At 42.8% G+C, this 19,566-nt stretch overlaps 1 protein-coding gene across 1 annotated transcript; it reads right to left on the bottom strand.

Moving 5' to 3' along the window:
- Positions 1–2,306: 2,306 nt before the first annotated feature.
- LOC109891374 (WD repeat-containing protein 1-like) lies at positions 2,307–18,203 on the bottom strand. The gene is made up of 15 exons (XM_020483861.2): positions 17,959–18,203; positions 17,096–17,217; positions 16,793–16,883; positions 16,242–16,389; positions 15,367–15,547; positions 10,926–11,003; positions 9,831–9,911; positions 8,916–9,149; positions 8,323–8,410; positions 7,753–7,909; positions 6,573–6,660; positions 6,293–6,403; positions 5,794–5,967; positions 5,386–5,530; positions 2,307–3,210 (listed from the first exon to the last, which is right to left on the bottom strand). Exons 1-15 carry the CDS (start codon positions 17,972–17,974, stop codon positions 3,104–3,106), a joined length of 1,821 nt encoding a protein of 606 aa, XP_020339450.1. The 5' UTR covers positions 17,975–18,203; the 3' UTR covers positions 2,307–3,103.
- Positions 18,204–19,566: the final 1,363 nt, after the last annotated feature.

Here is a 19,566-nt window from a genome sequence, read left to right as displayed (position 1 = left end):
ATCTCCCTCGATCTGGGGCTCCCCGCAAGATCTCACCCAGTGGGACCAGGAGGACTGATCCGTGTAAAGGAAAGAATGAAGAGGGCCATGTATCGTGAAATTGAGTGAAAACCTCCTTCCATCAGCAAGGGCATTGAAGATGAAACGTGGCTGGGTCTTTCAGCATGACAATGATGCCAAACACACCGTCCGGGAAACAAAGGAGTGGCTTAGCCAGTCTCCAGATCTCAACCCCATAGAATATCTTTGGAGGGAGTTGAAAGTCCGTGTTGCCCAGCAACAGCCCCAAAACATCAATGCTCTAGAGGAGATCTGCATGGAGGAATGGGCCAAAACACCAGCAACAGCGTGTGAAAATCTTGTGAAGACTTACAGGAAATGTTTGACCTCTGTTATATAAACTTTGCTGGCAATGACAAAGTATTGAGATAAACTTTTATTGACCAAATACTTATTTTCCACCATAATTTGAAAATAAATTCATTAAAAATCCTACAATGTGATTTTTCTGGATTTTTTTTCCTCATTTTGTCTGTCATAGTTGAAGTGTACCTATGATGAAAATTACAGGCCTCTCATCTTTTTAAGTGGGAGAACTTGCACAATTGGTGGCTGACTAAATACTTTTTTGCCCCACTGTATGTAAACTTCTGACCCAATTTGTGATACAGTAAGTCAATTAAGTTCTATAAAATCTAACCATTTTTGGAAAAATTACTTGTGTCATGCACAAAGTAGATGTCCGAACTGACTTGCCAAAACTATAGTTTGTTAACAAGAAAATTGTAGAGTGGTTGAAAAATGAGTTAATGACACCAACCTAAGTGTATGTAAACTACCAACTTGAACTGTACACATGACCTCACACAGTTCCAACTCCATCATTAAGTTCGCTGAAGACACAACAGTAGTAGGCCAGATTACCAACGACGAGACGGCCTACAGGGAGGTAGGCACTCTTGACAACATGGTGCCAAGTTTAACAACCTCTCCCTCAATGTCAGCAAAGCAAAAAAGGAGGAACCAGGCTGTGCATGTCCCCATCTTCATCAACAGGGCCATCGTGGAGAATTCATCAGTGTGCATCTCTCTGAGAAACCAACAGTCACCTTCACCACAGACACTGTGGTGAAGGTGGCATGTCAACAGTTCTTCAATCTCAGGATGCTGAAGAAATTCAGCCTTGTGTTTTAGGTTATTGCTGCTGAAAGGTTCATTACAATTGGCGTCAGGTGTCGCAGGACGGCCAAGAAGATCATTCGGGACACCAGCCACGGCCTGATCTACCCGTTTCCTTTACTCAGACACGGGCAGTACAGGAACATCAGGGTGATACAGTGACGTCAGAACGTATTCAGTTCCTTATTTTGTGTTAGAGACGGAATTTAACATTTATTCAATTAAGATTGTATAGGCTATCAAAGAGGAAATGTGTTTTGGGCTGTTAAGTTACTACACTTCGGATGGTGTATCAATACACCCAGTCACTACAAAGAAACAGTCATCCTTCATAAACTCAGTTGCCAGAGAGGAGTTTTAAACCAGTTAGAGTTAAATGGCTGTGATAGGAGACAACGGAAGATGGCTCAACATTGTAGTTACTCAGGCCTCTCGAGTAGCACAGTGGTGTAAGGCACTTCATCACAGTGCTAGCTGTGCCACTCGAGATCCTGGTTTGAGACCAGGCTGTCGCAGCCGGGAGACCCATGGGGCGGTGCACAACTGGCCCAGCGTTGTCCGGTTTAGGGAAAAGTATGACCGGCCGGGATGTCCTTGTCCCATCGGGCTCTAGCGACTGCTATGGCAGGCCGGACGCATGCATACACATCGTCAGATGTATCCTTGTTGCGGCTGACTTCCGGGTTAAGTGGGCAGTGCTGCTCGTTTCGGAGGATTATATATTTAAACTTTAACTATGCAAGTCAGTTAAGAACAAATTCTTATTTACAATGGACGGCCTAGGAACAGTGGATTAACTGCCTTGTTCAGGGACAGATTTTTACCTCGTCAGCTCAGGGATTCGATCTAGCAACCTTTCGGTTACTGGCCCAATGCTCTAACCACTAGGCTACCTGCCGTCCCAGGGATGCACAACTCTTGACCTTCGCCTCCATACAGGAGTTGCAGTGATAGGACCAGACTAACTACCAATTGGATACCACAAAATTAGGGAGGAAAATTAAATAAAAATCCTAAATATTCAGTCAGCTGCACGCAGAGACATAGAAATGGTATCAACAATTAGTTGACAGAAACTCGCAGTATTAATTTAAACATGAGTAGCACGAAATGGACATGAGTTGCTAGAAATTAGTAACGTTTGTTTTATTGTCATTAATATCCACCCTTAGGAAAAAGTGGATGCATCACAAAAAGAAAAAAAGTAAAAAGTGTGAGACGGGAACATCGTGAGCAGTACAGGAGCTTCATTGAATAGACAGCATTTTGATTGTACACATGATTCATTTCTTTCTTGTTTTAAGTTCCTACTATTGCTTCCCCAATCACATTTGTTCCAACTAGAAATCATTCTGAAAGACATTGACGTTATGGAGTCAAAGAGGCAAAAAGAGCTAAATACCCACTCCCATACAAATGGTAACATCAACCTCGACTGAAAACATGAACTAACAGGCAAGCACAATCGGAGGGCCATTCATTCGCAACTCAATCCCATTCAGGAATGTAACTGAAATATACCTCCATTGTCAATAAGGATAATTCCCCCCCCATAAATGTTGTCATTCCCAGTTAACAGAGTTCAGATGAAACAACTCTCCAACCACGCACAGGCATTTCAGTTTGAACTGACATAAGGCTGTTGCCTCTGGAATGTTGAGCTTACAATTTGTTTCCTTGACCAGAAAAGCTTGATATCAATGCAGCTATTTGGGTTATTTTTCTTTGTTCGTGCATTAGTGAACCATTTAAAAGAATCAAAGAAAAAGACTGCGTTGGGATTCTTGCTTTAGATAAGCTTTTCTCTGCAGTGACTGACAATTTCAGGGGTTGCTGACAAGAGACCAATTAGATACATACAATATTATATGAGTAAGAGCGGTCTACAGTAGTCCTTGTCCCTAATGATCCGTTCTTGTACAGATCAGAATTTAAGAGTCCACTGCTTGATGCTGGCGTCATGAGAGGTGGTCACTAGCGTGTGTTCATCTATCCAGGCCAGGCCACTGACATGGTGCAACCTGTGGGCATCTGTGGAAAGGGATGAGAGAACGTAAGTGATGTCATATGGCTAACATTTAAAACATTGGGAGTAAATATACAGTATGTGTTGCTGCTAAAAACTTGAGCATGTGGTTTTCCACTGGAAAGTGTGAGCATTTTAATGTATCCCTAGAACAGGGGTTCTTAAACCTTTTTAGCCTGGGACCTAAATGAGATATTCTGTGTTTTCCTGGGACCCAAGCTTAGGAAAATATGCAACTATAAATAAAAGTCAGTACATTTCATTGCCCTTATGCCTAAAACAAAATGGAATATAGACAAAAACAACAATGAAGTTAAATAAACATGAATAGATATTTACATCGGTATTATCCACCATTAAAAACACTTACACATTGTCTAGGTTGGAACTGTTGCTGCTAAAATAAATCATTTTCATTCTGAACTGGAATAAAGAGATCGATCACATCACAGATGTACAACAGAACACACAGGCTCAGTTTGATAGGGTTGCACTAAGTAACAGTACAGATGAAAAATGACCTGGCCTCTTGTACATCTTACTGTAGAAAATGTTGAAAGTCTAGGTTGGAACTGTTGCTGTTAAAATACAATACATATTTCTATTCTGAACTGGAATAAACTGATTGATCACATCACACAGATATAGACAACACACTGAGTCCTAATGAGAGGTGTGGCTGGTTGAAGTTTTCAAAAAGCATGTATATTCTGGGCTCTGTTTTTGCAAGTGCAACACTGAGGTCATACTCTTCCTGTACTGGTTTTTAAGTATGTCAGAGTTGTGAACCCTGACTCACATAGGTATGTGGTGCCAAACTGGATCAGAACATCTACTGCTTTCTCAGTCAGGCAGGAGACCACTTCCTGCTGTAGATGAACAATCCACAATTGGGTGTTTGCCTCAAAAAGCATCTTGCCTTAGTTTATTCCAGTTAAGAATACAAATTGTATTTTAACAGCAACAGTTCCAACCTAGACTAGTTTAAAATAATTTCTACAGTAGGCCTGATCATTTTACTTCCGTACTGTTACTAGGGTTGCACTATCAGCAACTAGCTTGCTTTGGTGAATGTTAGCTACTACCTGTGTACAAGACCAGGGGATTGTTTGAAAAGAGAAACTCACAGCTACGATGAGTTTGTACTCCCTTATTTGTGCTCATCACCTGTTATAAAATTACAACAATGCCTTGCTAGCAGACTTAAATTTTCCACTGTCGAAGCACTGTTTCCTGAAGCATTCTGCCGGGTTCTTAAAGAACTCCCTGGGTTTACCATCATGCTGTAGATGTTTGGTCAGGACGTGTCGTTTTATTAATTTGTTCGTTTTGAGAGCCATTACTAAGCACTTCACCGCTCAAAACACATTGTGGGAGCTCCTCGTTATAAGTTTGTATGAAAGGGAGAGAAACTCATCACTGTATATCCGTTTCATAACGATTGAGCTCAGTCAGAACTTGTGGCTAGCATGAGTCCATTTCATAACAGCGGTGAGTGATGGCGAGTGGGAATGACAAGTCATGGCTGACAGCGCTGCAGTGTCGCGGAGTGATCAAGAAAACTGCAGGGGAAAAAAAATGTGATAACCCGTGAAGCACACGGGCATCCCCCTCTCACTCGCGCAGCTGCCAAACTGAGCAGAGACCGTAGATGCACTTGGCCAAATCAATTCCAATAATTAATTAAATAGTTATAAATTTACTCTGACACATCACGACCCACCATTAACAGGTACATACTTTAAGGCTGCCCTAGAATGATGGTCTGGAAGATACTGCCATCTAGCGGTGGTGAAAATAATTACATTTGGGAACATTGGGGAAATTCTGCAGTAATGGTACTACAAGATACCTCCCTCGCCAGTTAGCACACACTGAAAATTTGATTTTTAAAAATTATCCCAACAGCCCCCCCCCCCCCCCCGTACTTTTTGTAATGTTAACATTTGTTGTCCTGACAAATCAAACTACCAGCTCAAAATGGTTGCTACAGAAAGATCAGCAGTTTAAAACCCCACCCCTGTCGAGAGTGGCAACACATTATCCAAGCAACATCTTCAGTTTCCATGACTTCAAATATCTGAATACGATAACAAAGAGAGGATTTAAATAACTCCAGACACTTCTCTCTGTGGGTGTGTGTGTGCCACCTTCTCTCTGACAGCTATTTTGGCCCTCACCTGGGATCTTCAGCCTCTTGTCTGCATCATTCACTGTCCAAACGTAGACCATCATGTCCATTCCACCGCTGGCAAAGTGCTCATTGTCAGGGGACCAGGCCAAGGTAACTACTTTAGCGTGGTGTCCATAAAAATCATTTTTGACCTGTAGGAGGGGGATAAACAGAAATGGATACAGAATCCAACATGTAACATTAAGTCTCCACTCATACTCAAATTGATGGGATGATTGTATGCATTACCCTACCCGACTGATATTCACAAACCCAAATTGCATTTGCTGTTCATCGGGCTTTAGGAATATATTTATTGTACATAATTTGAGCATTCAGGACAATCAATATGGGACATGTTAATAGGTTATTTTTGCAAATTTTGCTTGAGATGGATGCGTGGGAGACTGCATACCGCGTAATCATCCGCCACGGTGAAAACTGTGACGACCTTCTTCTCATCAGTGACAGCCAGGTAGGCTCCGTCTTTGGAGTAGGCCATGTCTGTGACTGGCCCTTTGGCCTCCATGCTCTTCCCCTCATCCTTCAGAGTGTTGCCTTGGACAGAATACAAGTGGACCTTCCCATCCTGCCGGGAGGAGGGAGAGAAGTGTCAAAGAAATACTATGGACAAGGGGAGGAATATTGAGTAGTTAGATCCAACCCACACCTAAATAAAATCAGCAATCAGTTGAACAGTGTCATTCCCTCAGTTTCATAGCACTGGTTAATAGAGCAGAGTGGCTGTGGATCCAACTTCTTGGGATCTTTAGTCAGCTGCACCAAAAGTCTGGAGCTTCTGCGTATCACATGAAGTGCATGTGTATAATCAGGCTATTCAGGAAAACTGTCATTGATCCAACACTAAGCTATAATAGTTCCAGTTCAAATGAAGTTGCTATATGTAGACTTACTGCGCCGCCCACTGCCGCAGTGCTGCCTCCTGGGTGGATGGCTCCTGCTTCAGGCTCGTAGTCCAGACTGTCCAGCATGAACACCTTCTTCTGGTCCTTCAGCAACACCACCTGACAACCACAGATTCAGTCAATATTAACACTATCCAGAACAGACAATTTAATGGTGTCACCCATATATGAATGACACAAAATACTTATTTGTGTTGACAACACTGTCTACCATACTATGATGCCTGAGTGACATGAGTTGGCACACATTAGGAGAGGATTTTGTTACCTGTCCAATGCACACGGCCAATGTGAGCCCCCCTGTTGCTACGGAAACATGTTTAGGCTGGACGTCCATCTTTACCAGGTTGGAAGCACTGCAAAAACAAACTGTTAGTAACCACATTTCCAGCCACAAGTATGCGAGTAAAGTTCTACCCTTTTGTCTACTGCCGTTGGACAAAATAAAATATTGAATTTAGCCATAATCTCATGTAGACTAGCCTATCAGCACAGTCTACCTGTAAACTGTTGGCTAGAGTGCACAAGGCAAGATCAGAGTGGGAACATTTGCTATTTAATGCAATAGTAGAGTTGAAAATGTGACAGAAACACACTTCAGATTTGTATTCAGTACATGAAAACTTAAGTGAAAAAGTACATTGTGTGCACTATCATGCAGTTTTTTCTCTGCAATTCAGTTTGGTGGGGGGGGGGGGGGGGGTTGAAATCAACATGTCAATAGATTCACTATTAACTGAACATACCCTTTCTCAGAGGTGTGGGCTCGAGTCACAAATTTGACTTGCAACACGACTTTAACACCAATGACTTGGTCCCACCGATGCCCTTTCCAATATCATTAATAGTGTTCAATCAAATGGATTTATAAAGCACTTTTTACATCAGCAGAAGTCAAAAAGTGCTATACAGCAACCCAGTCTAAAACCTCAAAGAGCAAGTAACGCAGCTGAAGCATTTATACCTAGAAAGGCAGGAACCACACTCTTCTGCCTATGCCAGGTAGAGATAAGAGTACATAACCATTAAGGCCAGATCGTTAAGGACATTCAAACGGTCATAGATGATCAGCAAGCTCAAATAATCAGTGGTTATAGAGGGTGCAACACATCAGCACCTCCAGAGTAAATGTTAGTTGGCTTTTCATAGGCGAGCATTCAGAGGTCAGGTGAGAGCAAGAGGGTTGAAACAGCAGGTCCAGGACAAGGCAGCATGTCCAGTGAACAGGTGTCAAATATACATGTCACTATTGGTTTATGAATGAACACACCGAAAGTACGACATCACAACAGCTATCTTGTCCAATGACAAAAAGTGAATCTCATAAGGAAGCAGTATTATTACAAAGCTACCCTCACTAGAGATAAGAGAGAACTGATAAATATTTCAGTGAAATCTGTATTTTAATCTCATCTTCTACCTTCAGTATAGAACACTTCTGGACCCACCTGTATTCTTTCTTTGTCACGCTGGTGAAGCGGACTGTGTCATCCATGCTGCAAGTCACCAGCTGGTCGGCCTCGTCCACTACCATCTTGGTGACAAGGTTGCTGTGGCCCTTCCCTGAGAAGCAGTTGTTCTCCCCGGTCTCGGCATCCCAGTAATGTGGAAGCCACAGTTAAGGATTGTCTGACTGACACCAGGAGAGGGCAGCAGAGCAGATCTTAACTAACACAAGGGACCATAACATTGGTGGTGTGGGCCTCTTGTTAAACTAACAGATGGATACAAGGACATTCGTAACAGTTGTGCAGTACATTTATGTAATGGAATATAAGCAGCCATTATATTTTATGTGAGTCTTCATTAGGTGCCAATGTTGCTACTGGATTATGAATACACAAAGCTTTGACTATTAGCACTTGGGGGAATTTATTAGGCTCCTTGTGTTCCAAATGCCAACCACCTAGATAAGCCCCATTCATTCAGGGGAAATGGCCTGCGCAGAAAGCACAGTTCATCATTAATATGCCTCAGTGTTGACACAGCATGCCTTCATTTTCCCAGTGAAAGGATATTGATGTGCCCGTCATGGCTGCCAGAGTAGATGTAAGCCCTCCCCTTGTTTTTGTGAACGGTCAAGGACTGAATGGATTTGCTGTGACCCTGTAAGGCACATAATGTGAGAGAATTGTTTAGCACAGTCAGTTAAGAACATTCATTCTATTTGACTCAAGTGTCGCAGTTGTGATACTTTCAGTTTTGGCACGAATTCAGCATTTCCAATCATTGTGCAATTTCATGGGACTCTAGCAAACTGTCAAAATTTACTATTTAATTTTGAGGAATGCTGACAACCACTTGTATGCCATCTCCTTTCCTGTTACTGAACTATGTGCTTGTGTTGAGTAACAAGTGACTTGAAGACAACTTTAAAGGAAGATTATGTGATCAGGATAAAGATAATGTTTGTAAACAAGCTAAGTCAGCTAGGGACCGTTTCTGGGCAGAGCATCAATATCAGGAGATAAGCCTGCCAGTTGTGTCCAAATTGTAAAAAATATTAAACACCCTCAAGCCCTGACCCTCATTCCCCAAATCTAAGATGTGTTCAAACTACACCATACTGCATTCTGAAAACCCTGTAATGAGAAAGAAGGTTTAGGCTTACCTTGATGGTGCGGAGCGGCCGGTCGGGGTTGCTCTTATCCAGGTAGTTGATGTAGCCCGACAGGGATATGCTGAGCAGGTGGTCCTTCTGCCACAGGCAGCCCAGCTGCTGGTCCATGACGTCGGCACCCATGTTGAAGGTGGTGAGGGCCATGCTGGTGCCCACATCCCACAGCTTCACAGTCTTGTCACCCGAGGCAGAGATGAGCTGGGAGCTGTCAGGGCTCCAGCTCACCTGAAGGAGAACAGAGGGAATGAGTGGACCCAGGGTGACAAATAGGCATCACATCACTGTCGGTTATCACAATGCTTTCAGAGGAAACCTGTGCCGCTGTAGTTTCTCTTTGGTAATGCAAAATGTACAGTCCCAAGCATTTTATTAAGCAGATGGCTAAGTTAATCACTACAGTCTTCCTGAGACCTGAAGTAGTCACACTGGAACTAGACATTCCAACACTGCATTGCAGTGTATGTCATGTTGTGGGTTAGAATCCCAGTTCAGATATGCCAGTGATGGAATACATTAGATACAGTCTAATAATGTTGTGACACTCAATCACCAATTCAAATTCCTAGAAATCAAATATTGTTGGGGGCATGCAAAGTGAAAGTGTTTTAAAATGCAGTGGGTACAAGAAAGTTTGACTTGGTTTTCACAGGAACACATTGCACTTCTAATTTGAAAAGGAAAGCATTAATTTAGTTTGTTTACGTTCAAGCCTCTCTAGCAACTGCATGGCAGCTTTAATCTTGACTGGGTGTTCACCCCTTAGCAGTGAAGCCTGACAAGTTATGCTGAAGAGGAAAAAGACTGACGATTCCATTCTCAGCAGGCTAAAGTAAAAACCCAATGCCTACATGTCTCAAACCACCAGGCAAAGTTGAACAATAAGAGAAACTCTGTCGAGATACTTACGGCATAAACTCCTCCTTCGTGGGCCTTCGCTCCACCCAGAGCCCCAAGCTTCTCGCCAGTCTTTCCGTCGTATAGAAAGATCTAGGAAAACAGGGCAATTTGACAATTCTAGTAAGAACCAGTACTGTAGGGTAAAACACCCATCTGTCTACTACTGCCCTCCAGTCAGCAATTATTGTCAGTTCACTGGAAAGTATCTGACATTAATGTGCTGAGTTACAGCTGTTTTCTACTATACTTGTAATCCCCCTCCACCACACACGTTCACTAAAATATACTGAACAAAATTATAAACGCAACATTCAACAATTATGAGTTAGTTTATATAAGGAACTCAATTGAAATAAATAAGGCCCTAATCTATGGATTTCATGAATGGACAGGAGCACAGCCATGGGTGGGCATAGGCACACCCAATCAGAATTTGTTTTCCCCACAAAAGGGCTTAATTACAGACAAAAGTACTCCTCAGTTTCACCAGCTGTCCGGGTGGCTGTTCTCAGACGATCCTGCAGGTGAAGAAGCCAGATGTGGAGGTCCTGGGCTTGCGTGGTTACACGTGGTCTGCGGTTGAGGCCAGTCGGGTGTACTGCCATTATCTCTAAAATGACGTTGGAGACTGCTTATGGTAGAGAAATGAACATTAAATTCTGGCAACAGCTCTGGTGGACATTCCTGCAGTCAGCATGCCAAATTGCACACTCCCTCAACTTGAGACATCTGTGGCATTGTGTGACAACCTTGGAGTGGCCTTTTGTCCCCAGCACAAGGTGCACCTGTGTAATGATCATGCTTATTGATATGCCACACCTGTCAGGTGTATGGATTATCTTGGCAAAAGAAGAAATGCGCACCAAATTTGATAGAATAAGCTTTTTGACCGTATGGAAAATGTCTGAAATGTTTTATTTCAGCTCATGAAACATGGGACCAACACTTTACATGTTGCATGTATATTTTTGTTCAGTATAAAATACAATTCTAGAAGAATTAAGACAGGCTGTCAATGTTCTACCAACTGTGGTGGGTTCTGAGACCACCTTAGTGATGCTGGGTCCCTGACCATGGAGCAGCTCTGGTAGCTAGCGGACTCACCTGACCGTCAGCGCCAGCCGTACAGAAGCGGTTCCCGTCTGGAGAGAAACGCACGCAGTTGACAAACCGGCTGTGGTCCTAGGATGGGGTAGGGGATTGTTAGAGACTTGAGCTTTTCCAAAAAGGACTATTAACTATTGATTTTCTGGTTAATTTAAGAAATCAACATTTGTATATTGGTTGTTGTCTATCAATTATACTGTCAAGTTTAAGTCTCTTGAAAATATTGCAAGTAATTTGACAGTTACCTGACTAACTCATTTAGCCAGCTTTCTACAAACGCCTTTGAAAAAAAAGAGAATATACAGAACCATGCCCCATTCAAAAGAAAATGCAGAACCAAGAACAGATATGGTTCACTCCAGACCTAACTGCCCTTGACCAGCACAAAAACATAATGTGGCGGACTGCAATAGCATTGAATAGTACCTACGATATGCAACTGTTCAGGGAAGTCAGGAACCAATACACGCAGTCAGGAAAGCAAAGGCTAGCTTTTTTTTTTTCAAGCAGAAATTCACATCTGGAAGCTCTAACTCCAACAAGTTTTGGGACACTAAAGTCCATTAAGAACAAGAGCACCTCCTCCCAGCTGCCCACTGCACTGAGGCTAGGTAACACTGTCACCACTGATAAATCCATGATAATCAAACATTTCAATAAGCATTTCAACAGCTGGCCATGCCTTCCTCCTGGCTACTCCTACCCCGGCCAACAGCTCCGCCTCACCCGCAGCTACTCTCCCAAGCCTCCCCAGCTTCTCCTTCACCCAAATCCAGACAGCAGATGTTCTGAAAGAGCTGCAAAACCTGGACCCGTACAAATCAGCTGGGCTAGACAATCTGGACCCGCTCTTTCTAAAACTATCCGCCGACATTGTTGCAACCCCTATTACCAGCCTGTTGAACCTCTTTCATATCGTCCAAGATCCATAAAGACTGGAACGCTGCCGCGGTCATCCCGCTCTTCAAAGGGGGTGACACCCTAGACCCAAACTGTTACAGACTTATATCCATCATGCCCTGCCTATCTAAAGTCTTCGAAAGCCAAGTTAAAACAGATCACTGACCACGTCAAATCCCACCGTACCTTCTACGCTGTGCAATGCGGCTTCTGAGCCGGTCACGGGTGCACCACAGCCACGCTCAAGGTACTAAACAATATCATAACCGCCATCGATAAGACAGTACTGTGCAGCAGTCTTCATCGACCTGGCCAAAGCTTGCGACTGTCAATCATCATATTCTTATTGGCAGACTCAGTAGCCTCAGTTTTTCTAATGACTGCCTTGCCTGGTTCACCAACTACTTTGCAGACAGAGTTCAGTGTGTCAAATCGGAGGGAATGTTGTCCGGATAACAAGTAGTAGCTCTACTTGCACTTCATAATCTGCTCATTTATCACTCCCGTGTTAATCTGCTGAATTGTAATTATTCCCTCCTAAGGCCTATTTATTGCCTACCTTCTCATGCCTTTTGCATACACTGTATATAGACTTTATTTTTTTCTACTGTGTCATTGACTTGTTTATTGTTTACGCCATGTGTAACTGTCACACTGCTTTGCTTTATCTTGGCCAGGTCGCAGTTGCAAATGAGACCTTGTTCTCAACTAGCCTACCTGGTTAAATAAAGGTGTTCTCAAACTAGCCTACCTGGTTAAATAAAGGTGTTCTCAAACTAGCCTACCTGGTTAAATAAAGGTGTTCTCAAACTAGCCTACCTGGTTAAATAAAGGTGTTCTCAAACTAGCCTACCTGGTTAAATAAAGGTGTTCTCAAACTAGCCTACCTGGTTAAATAAAGGTGTTCTCAAACTAGCCTACCTGGTTAAATAAAGGTGTTCTCAAACTAGCCTACCTGGTTAAATAAAGGTGTTCTCAAACTAGCCTACCTGGTTAAATAAAGGTGTTCTCAAACTAGCCTACCTGGTTAAATAAAGGTGTTCTCAACTAGCCTACCTGGTTAAATAAAGGTGTTCTCAACTAGCCTACCTGGTTAAATAAAGGTGTTCTCAACTAGCCTACCTGGTTAAATAAAGGTGTTCTCAACTAGCCTACCTGGTTAAATAAAGGTGTTCTCAACTAGCCTACCTGGTTAAATAAAGGTGTTCTCAACTAGCCTACCTGGTTAAATAAAGGTGTTCTCAACTAGCCTACCTGGTTAAATAAAGGTGTTCTCAACTAGCCTACCTGGTTAAATAAAGGTACAATTTAAAAATACATTTAAAAAAATACAGAAGGGACAACCTACTTCTGGAGGAATTTCAGATGTTTCGATACAGAAGGTTCCCTTTTCAACACCCATATAGTAGATCTCATAAGTCTCAATTATTGCGGAGTGAGGTCATGTGCTTAGAGTATCTGTTACAGAGGAGTACAAATTATTTTCTTTTTAGGGTGGATCACGTTGAATTGTAGTAGGTTTTAATTTCTGTAATGTATTGATTGTTGTTTCTCCACCCCCACCCAATATTTTTTGCTAAATTAGCCTAATGGGCCTAAAATGTGTATTTATAAGCACTAAATGTGTATGGACTTGGCCCAAGACCACAAACAGTGACTGGTGGCAGCCTGTAGCAAACCCTAGTCCAGACACATCATCCCAAAACTGCAAAAAAGCTGACTGCTCCAAGGCAGGTAGTTTGCTAAGCATAATGCACCAAAACATTTTTTGAAAAGGATACTTATTGAATAAGTTGGTCGGTCTGTACTGACCTCAACTTGCAGTTGACAACATGTGAAAGTACATAACACTGATCCTGAGAACCACTCAAAAAAAGTAGTCAAGAATGTACAGTGCGTTTGGAAAGTATTCAAAACACTCAACTTTTCAAGCATTTTGTTACATTAGACTTACTAAAATAGATTGCAATCGACACACAATGACAAAGCAAAAACTGATTTTTATCAAAAGTATGCAAATTTTAAAATTAACTGAAATATTACATTTACATAACTATTCAGACCTTTTACTCAGTACTTTGTTGAAGCACCTTGGCAGTGAGTCTTCTTGGGTTTGACGCTACAAGCTTGGCAAACCTGTATTTGGAGAGAGTTCCTCCCATTCTTATCTGTAGATCCTCTCAAGCTCTGTCAGGTTGGATGGGAGCGCTGCTGCACAGCTATTTTCAGGTCTCTCAAGAGCTGTTCGATCAAGTTCAAGTCCGGGCTCTGGCTTGGCCACTCAAGGACATTCCGAGACTTGGCCCGAAGCCACTCCTGCATTGTCTTGGCTGTGTGGGTCATTGTCCTGTTGGAAGGTGAACCTCGCCCCAGTCTGATGTCCTGAGCATTCTGGAGCAGGTTCAGCAAGGATCTCCCTTTACTTTGCTCTGTTCATCTTTCCTGACTAGTCTCCCAGTCTCTGAAAAACATCCCCACAGCATGATGCTGCCACCACCATGCTTCACCATAGGGATGGTGAAAGGTTTCCTCCAGACGTGATGGTTGGCATTCAGGCCAAAGAGATCAATCTTGGTTTCATCAGACCAGAGAATCTTGTTTCTCGTGGTCGGAGAACTTTAATGACTTTTTGGCAAAATCCAAGCGGGCTGCAATGTGCCTTTTACTGAAGAGTGGCTTCCGTCTGGCCACTACCAGAAAGGCCTGATTGGTGGAGTATATATTTTTAGGAATATAGTAAAGTACAGACTCTCAAAAATGACTTAAGTAGTAATTTACACCACTGGGAAGCCATACATTTGTTGACCATGGAACGTATCAGTGTGTGTAGGAGTCAAGCCAACTTGGGTTTCTTTTAAAGTGCGAAAGGAGATTTTGACATTGTCTCAGTCACTTGGCTCATGATGCGGAGCTGCTGATGACAGTCTGGTTAACATGCTGCTGAATTTCTCCCCCCCCCCCCAAAAAAAAAGCTGAGTATTTCTGATGAGGCTTTAAAGTAGGGCTGGGAATTACCAGGAACCTCATAATAGGATATTACCACGATACTTTGGTGCTGATACGATATGTATTGCGACTCTCACAAGTCTATGTATTGCAATTCGATACTGCACACTGACTTGATGTTATTGCTCACCATATGTCTGCTGCTGAGTGACGAGCGAGCCATGAGAAAGTGAGTTTTGATTAGTCATGGAAATAAAGTGCTGAAAACAAATTAGCTCACTGTTTAAAAATAAGATGGAGAGCAAACTATCAAGGACAAATACTGGAATTTTGGTGCGGGTACATCCAACTAATATTGGATGTACCCCCCCCCCCCCATCTAATTTAAAGAGGGTTCCAGAACAGCAAAGAACACTCTGTAGTGAACATATTGACAATATTGTAGTCAAGGTGAACTACACTCTGCTCTTGGGCCTATGCATTGACAGTTTATTTGGACCACTTGACCTTTTCCATGTTGTATCTTCTAACCTTATTCTAAAAAGGGAGGCCAGAGACACAAGTTGAGACTCATTGAGAAAAGGCCACTCACTGTGCTTGAGAACTTGAACTTGAAAGGGGGTCCCTCAAAGAAGGCCCCACAGTTGTCATCACTGCCGGTGATGAGGCGGTAGGGGCGAGTCTGCTTGATGTCCACGCTGTTGATGATTTTGGAGTGGCCCGAGATCTCGCCCACTGAGGAGCCAGTGTCCCACAGGAACACAGCCCCAAACCTGTAAGGAAGAACACACACATTTACAAAGTTGGACAAGACATGATGCAATGCAAAATGTGCAGCGATTCACTAGATAGAAGCAAATCATTCATAATTCATAAGTGCATAGATGAAAGAGACAACCTTATCCAAGTTTTAGGAGAGTTATGAAAGTCTTGGGTGAAGGGTGTTTTTGAATTAATCTTCTGACGTCCGGATATCTCATTTTAAAGGGGTTCAAGCAATGTCTAGTAATTTAATTTTCAATTCATGTCAGATACTGGAATGTTTACAACAGGGTTAGTCACTAGAGTTGAGAGCTTTTGCCGCAACATGCTGGGAACATGTTCAGAGGACAAAACGGGAGGAAGCAATTGAACAAGAGGCATCACCTGAACATACCCACTAAGAATGTTAATTTTAGTTTCAAAAGAGTTTGGCATATGCCTAACTGAACACAACCCTGATTCAGCTGATCATGATTCTATAATTTATGGACATGTTATTGCTGATGTGGAACAAAAACCTGCACACCCCATAACGCGTTAACAGCGGACATAAAGCTTATGCAATCCTCTATGACGTACAACCATTGTTCACCAAAGTGTAAATGCTGCACTGTTAGCAGGACCAGAGCTCTTATTTGGAAGATAACGGTACAGGCACCATGTCACAGTCCTGCATGTGGTCTAAACTAGGCCCTACAGACATACTTCTCACGTCCCTCTCCCACACAAGCAATCCTTTTGCTGTCCTCAGTCCAGGCGATGTCCTTGATTTTGCCCCCAAAAGGCTGGTACTCGTACTTCAGAAGGTGCTCCTTCTGGGTAGTGTCCCAGATACGGATCTTACCAGACACATCTGTAGGAAACATATTTGAACGTTGTAGATTTGGCATCACGACCATAAAAATGATCTCTGCCCATTTGGCTTTGTGCAAATGAGATGTTCTCCACAGAAACCACATGCATGAGAAGACCAGGTACCGGTCTTGTCACTATTCACAATTATAACAAATCCATTGACAGATGAGATCCGAGTGAATTTGAAAAAGCATTCACGTTTCATGATAAGACATAATTTATTAGGATCCCATTAGCCAACGAAAATATAGCTAGTCTTACTGGACTCCGACAACAAAAAAGCCAGGACAAAAAACAAACATACTACAATTAAAATACATTAACATGTAGTGTCTGTGCATCTATCCGTTACACATACATGTCAGTACATACACACAAGTAGGTCATAACTATCTAGCTACCTCCAGACGCAATGTAGAAGCCACTGGGAGCATACTTGGCAACAGTAACTTGATGAGGGTGCTCGGTGTAGATGTCAGCTATGGCAGGGTTCTGTCAGAGATGAAGGCAAAACTTGAACATTAGTACAGGTTCTCACACACAATATAGACTGGGGAAGAGGTTAAATCCTTTAATAAAATCTGACCAGCCCAGTTGACACGTTTTACTGTACATGAACACACCCAAATATAGGCCTGTGAGTTTCAGGTTATCAGCTGCCAACAATGTGTCAAGTGATATGTCCATTAGATTTAAAGAATTACATCTATGTTCCTGATGATGACACTCTTCCCATTGGTGTAGAGGAAGTTGTTGCCTTTGGGATCTCCACCAAGGACTTTGGCAACTCCTCGCTCCATCTGCGGGAGGCTGGCAAATACATGCTCTGTGTGAACGGCAAGGAAAGGTGTATTATTAATAATAACAACATCATCTAAGTTAGTCTAGGCATTGACCTATTTGGTTGGTAATTTTTTTTCAAAAAACACACATTAAGACCAGCCTACAGCAACTGTAAAAACTGACAAATCAAAACTACACTTCAATCAATTAATACAAACTAAATTAGACTGTTGCTTGTATTATGTATGATGCCAGGCCTCTGAAATGCATAGCAGACGCCCTGTAATAGCCGTCTGTCACAAAGACAATAAATAAGTCTTCATGTACCTCTGCTTTTAGCTGATACATTAACTACACGTTAGCAGATAAGTGTAAAATATGCATACGACTGTGTAGTGTTACTAAAATCACCCACACTCAGTGACATGTCAACACTGCGTTGCATATTTCGTGCAGAAATCGAGTGCCATATTTCCTTCAAACAATTTCAAAACAGAGTAGGTTCCCTTGCAAGCTCCATCCAATGAGAGGAAACTCAATTATGAATACGTGGCTATTTACCTAGTTACAGAAGAACTTTGGCAGGGGTGTGATGTCTCAAGACAAGAAATGTGATTGAAAATGCAGAATGGGCGAGGTTAGTGCTTACACACGTAGTTACAGTAGCTAGCTAGCTAACGTTAGCTGTTTCTCTGTGGTGAAGCACTATTTGTACTAAGGGAACGATTAAAGGTCCATCTTTAATGTATATTATTTCAAAAATGAAACTAATAAAACTACTTACTCAAATCATAGGTCATATTCGCAGATTTTGTATTAATTCCTCCGATGAATGAAACGCCAAACCTCCCTTATCCACCGGCAGTTCTGGACTCTGCTAATCGCACAAACACGGAAGCGAAGGGCACTCTCCGTATGCCTGGCTTTGCCCATATATAGTAAACTCAGCTTCGACGCGAGCAGCTGTCGCCCACTAGACTTGCGCTTACTTGCCTGTCGAGGAAATGACGTTACCTTGAATAGTCAAGTAATTCAAGAAGATACCCAACAAGGTAAATAAAGGACACTTTGCCCCAGAGGTTATGGAATCGATGTGATGACAAATAGGTAAAAATAACTATTTTAAAACCTAACACACTTATACAGCTATGCAAACATCAGCACTGGGTGTGGGGATGGGGGATCCCCAGCACAGGCGGCTGGTGGCACCTTAATTGGGTAGGACAGGCTCATTGTAATGACTGGAACGGAATTAATTAAACGTATCAAACACATGGTTTCTATGTTTTACATTTGAATCATTTAGCACAGGGTTTCCCAAACTCAGTCCTGGGCCGCGAGTCCTGTTTCTAAATGTAACGGATGTGAAACGGCTAGCAAAGTTAGCGGTGGTGCGCGCTGAATAGCGATGGGTAACGATGCTTCGTGGGTGACTGTTGTTGATGTGTGCAGAGGGTCCCTGGTTCGCGCCCGGGTATGGGCGAGGGGACGGTCTAAAGTTATACTGTTGCATAAACACTACCTCATTGATGTGGATGCTACCATGATTACGGATAGTCCTGAATGAATCGTGAATAATGATGAGTGATGCACAAATATCATACCCCCAAAACATGCTAACCTCGCACCATTACAATAACACGGGAGTTTAGTTTGATGTAATCATTGCGTGTTAGGAATATACTAAACTTTTGACCTACTTTAAATACGTGAATTTGTCCCCCTAAAATGGGGGGGGGGGGGGGGGGGCTATGTACAAAGAGTGCTTTCATTTCTAAACGGTTCACCTGATATGGACGAAAATACCCTCAAATTACAGCTTTAAACTCATAGTCATTGTATCATTTCAAATCCAAAGTGCTGAAGTGCAGAGCGGTCACGTGTGTTTGCAAGGCAGATGTCCCGAGTTCGAGCCAGGCATGATGAGCCGGATTTGGGGGAAGTGGTACTCGCTAAACAAGCAGCGTGATGTCCCTGGCAATTGTTATGTGACCCGGATCTGCAGTTGCGTTCAGATCAACCGCGAGTTTGGGGGGTGAATGTAGTCGATGGAGTTTTTTAAAACTCATTCCTCAGCCTGAAATGTCGCCCCTTGCACCTTTGACGAAGGCTTTGTTCGGTGGCGCAATGTGTTGTAAATGCTTTAGGAGGGCGGTCACATGTGTTTGCCAGGCAGATGTCGGAAGTTTGAGCTAGGTGTGAGCTGGATTGGATCGGGGGGAAGTGGTTCTAGCCAAGCAAGCAGCGTGACTTTCTTTACACGCAGACCGATAAAACAGATTCCTGCTTGTTAGCTTTCCTGGAGCAGTGCAATAAATCAGGCTCTGTTGGACCCTAGCGTGGCGGGTTCAAATCACGCCTCCCGTCTCAGAATCTTACACGGGTACTACAT

The sequence above is a fragment of the Oncorhynchus kisutch genome, linkage group LG5 (genome assembly GCF_002021735.2).
Source record: "Oncorhynchus kisutch isolate 150728-3 linkage group LG5, Okis_V2, whole genome shotgun sequence".
Taxonomy (NCBI): domain Eukaryota; kingdom Metazoa; phylum Chordata; class Actinopteri; order Salmoniformes; family Salmonidae; genus Oncorhynchus; species Oncorhynchus kisutch.
The sequence above is the reverse complement of the archived record's forward strand: the minus strand, read 5'-3'. Positions and strand labels throughout refer to the sequence as shown.

Bases quoted from the DNA above. Each gene is read 5' to 3' on its own strand.
- LOC109891374 (XM_020483861.2), bottom strand. The intron at 8,411-8,915 runs GTAAGCCTAAAC...TGTGCCTTACAG, and splicing joins GGCCGCTCCGCACCATCAAG to GGTCACAGCAAATCCATTCA. The intron at 7,910-8,322 runs ATATCCTTTCAC...TGTGGCTTCCAC, and splicing joins CAGCCATGACGGGCACATCA to ATTACTGGGATGCCGAGACC.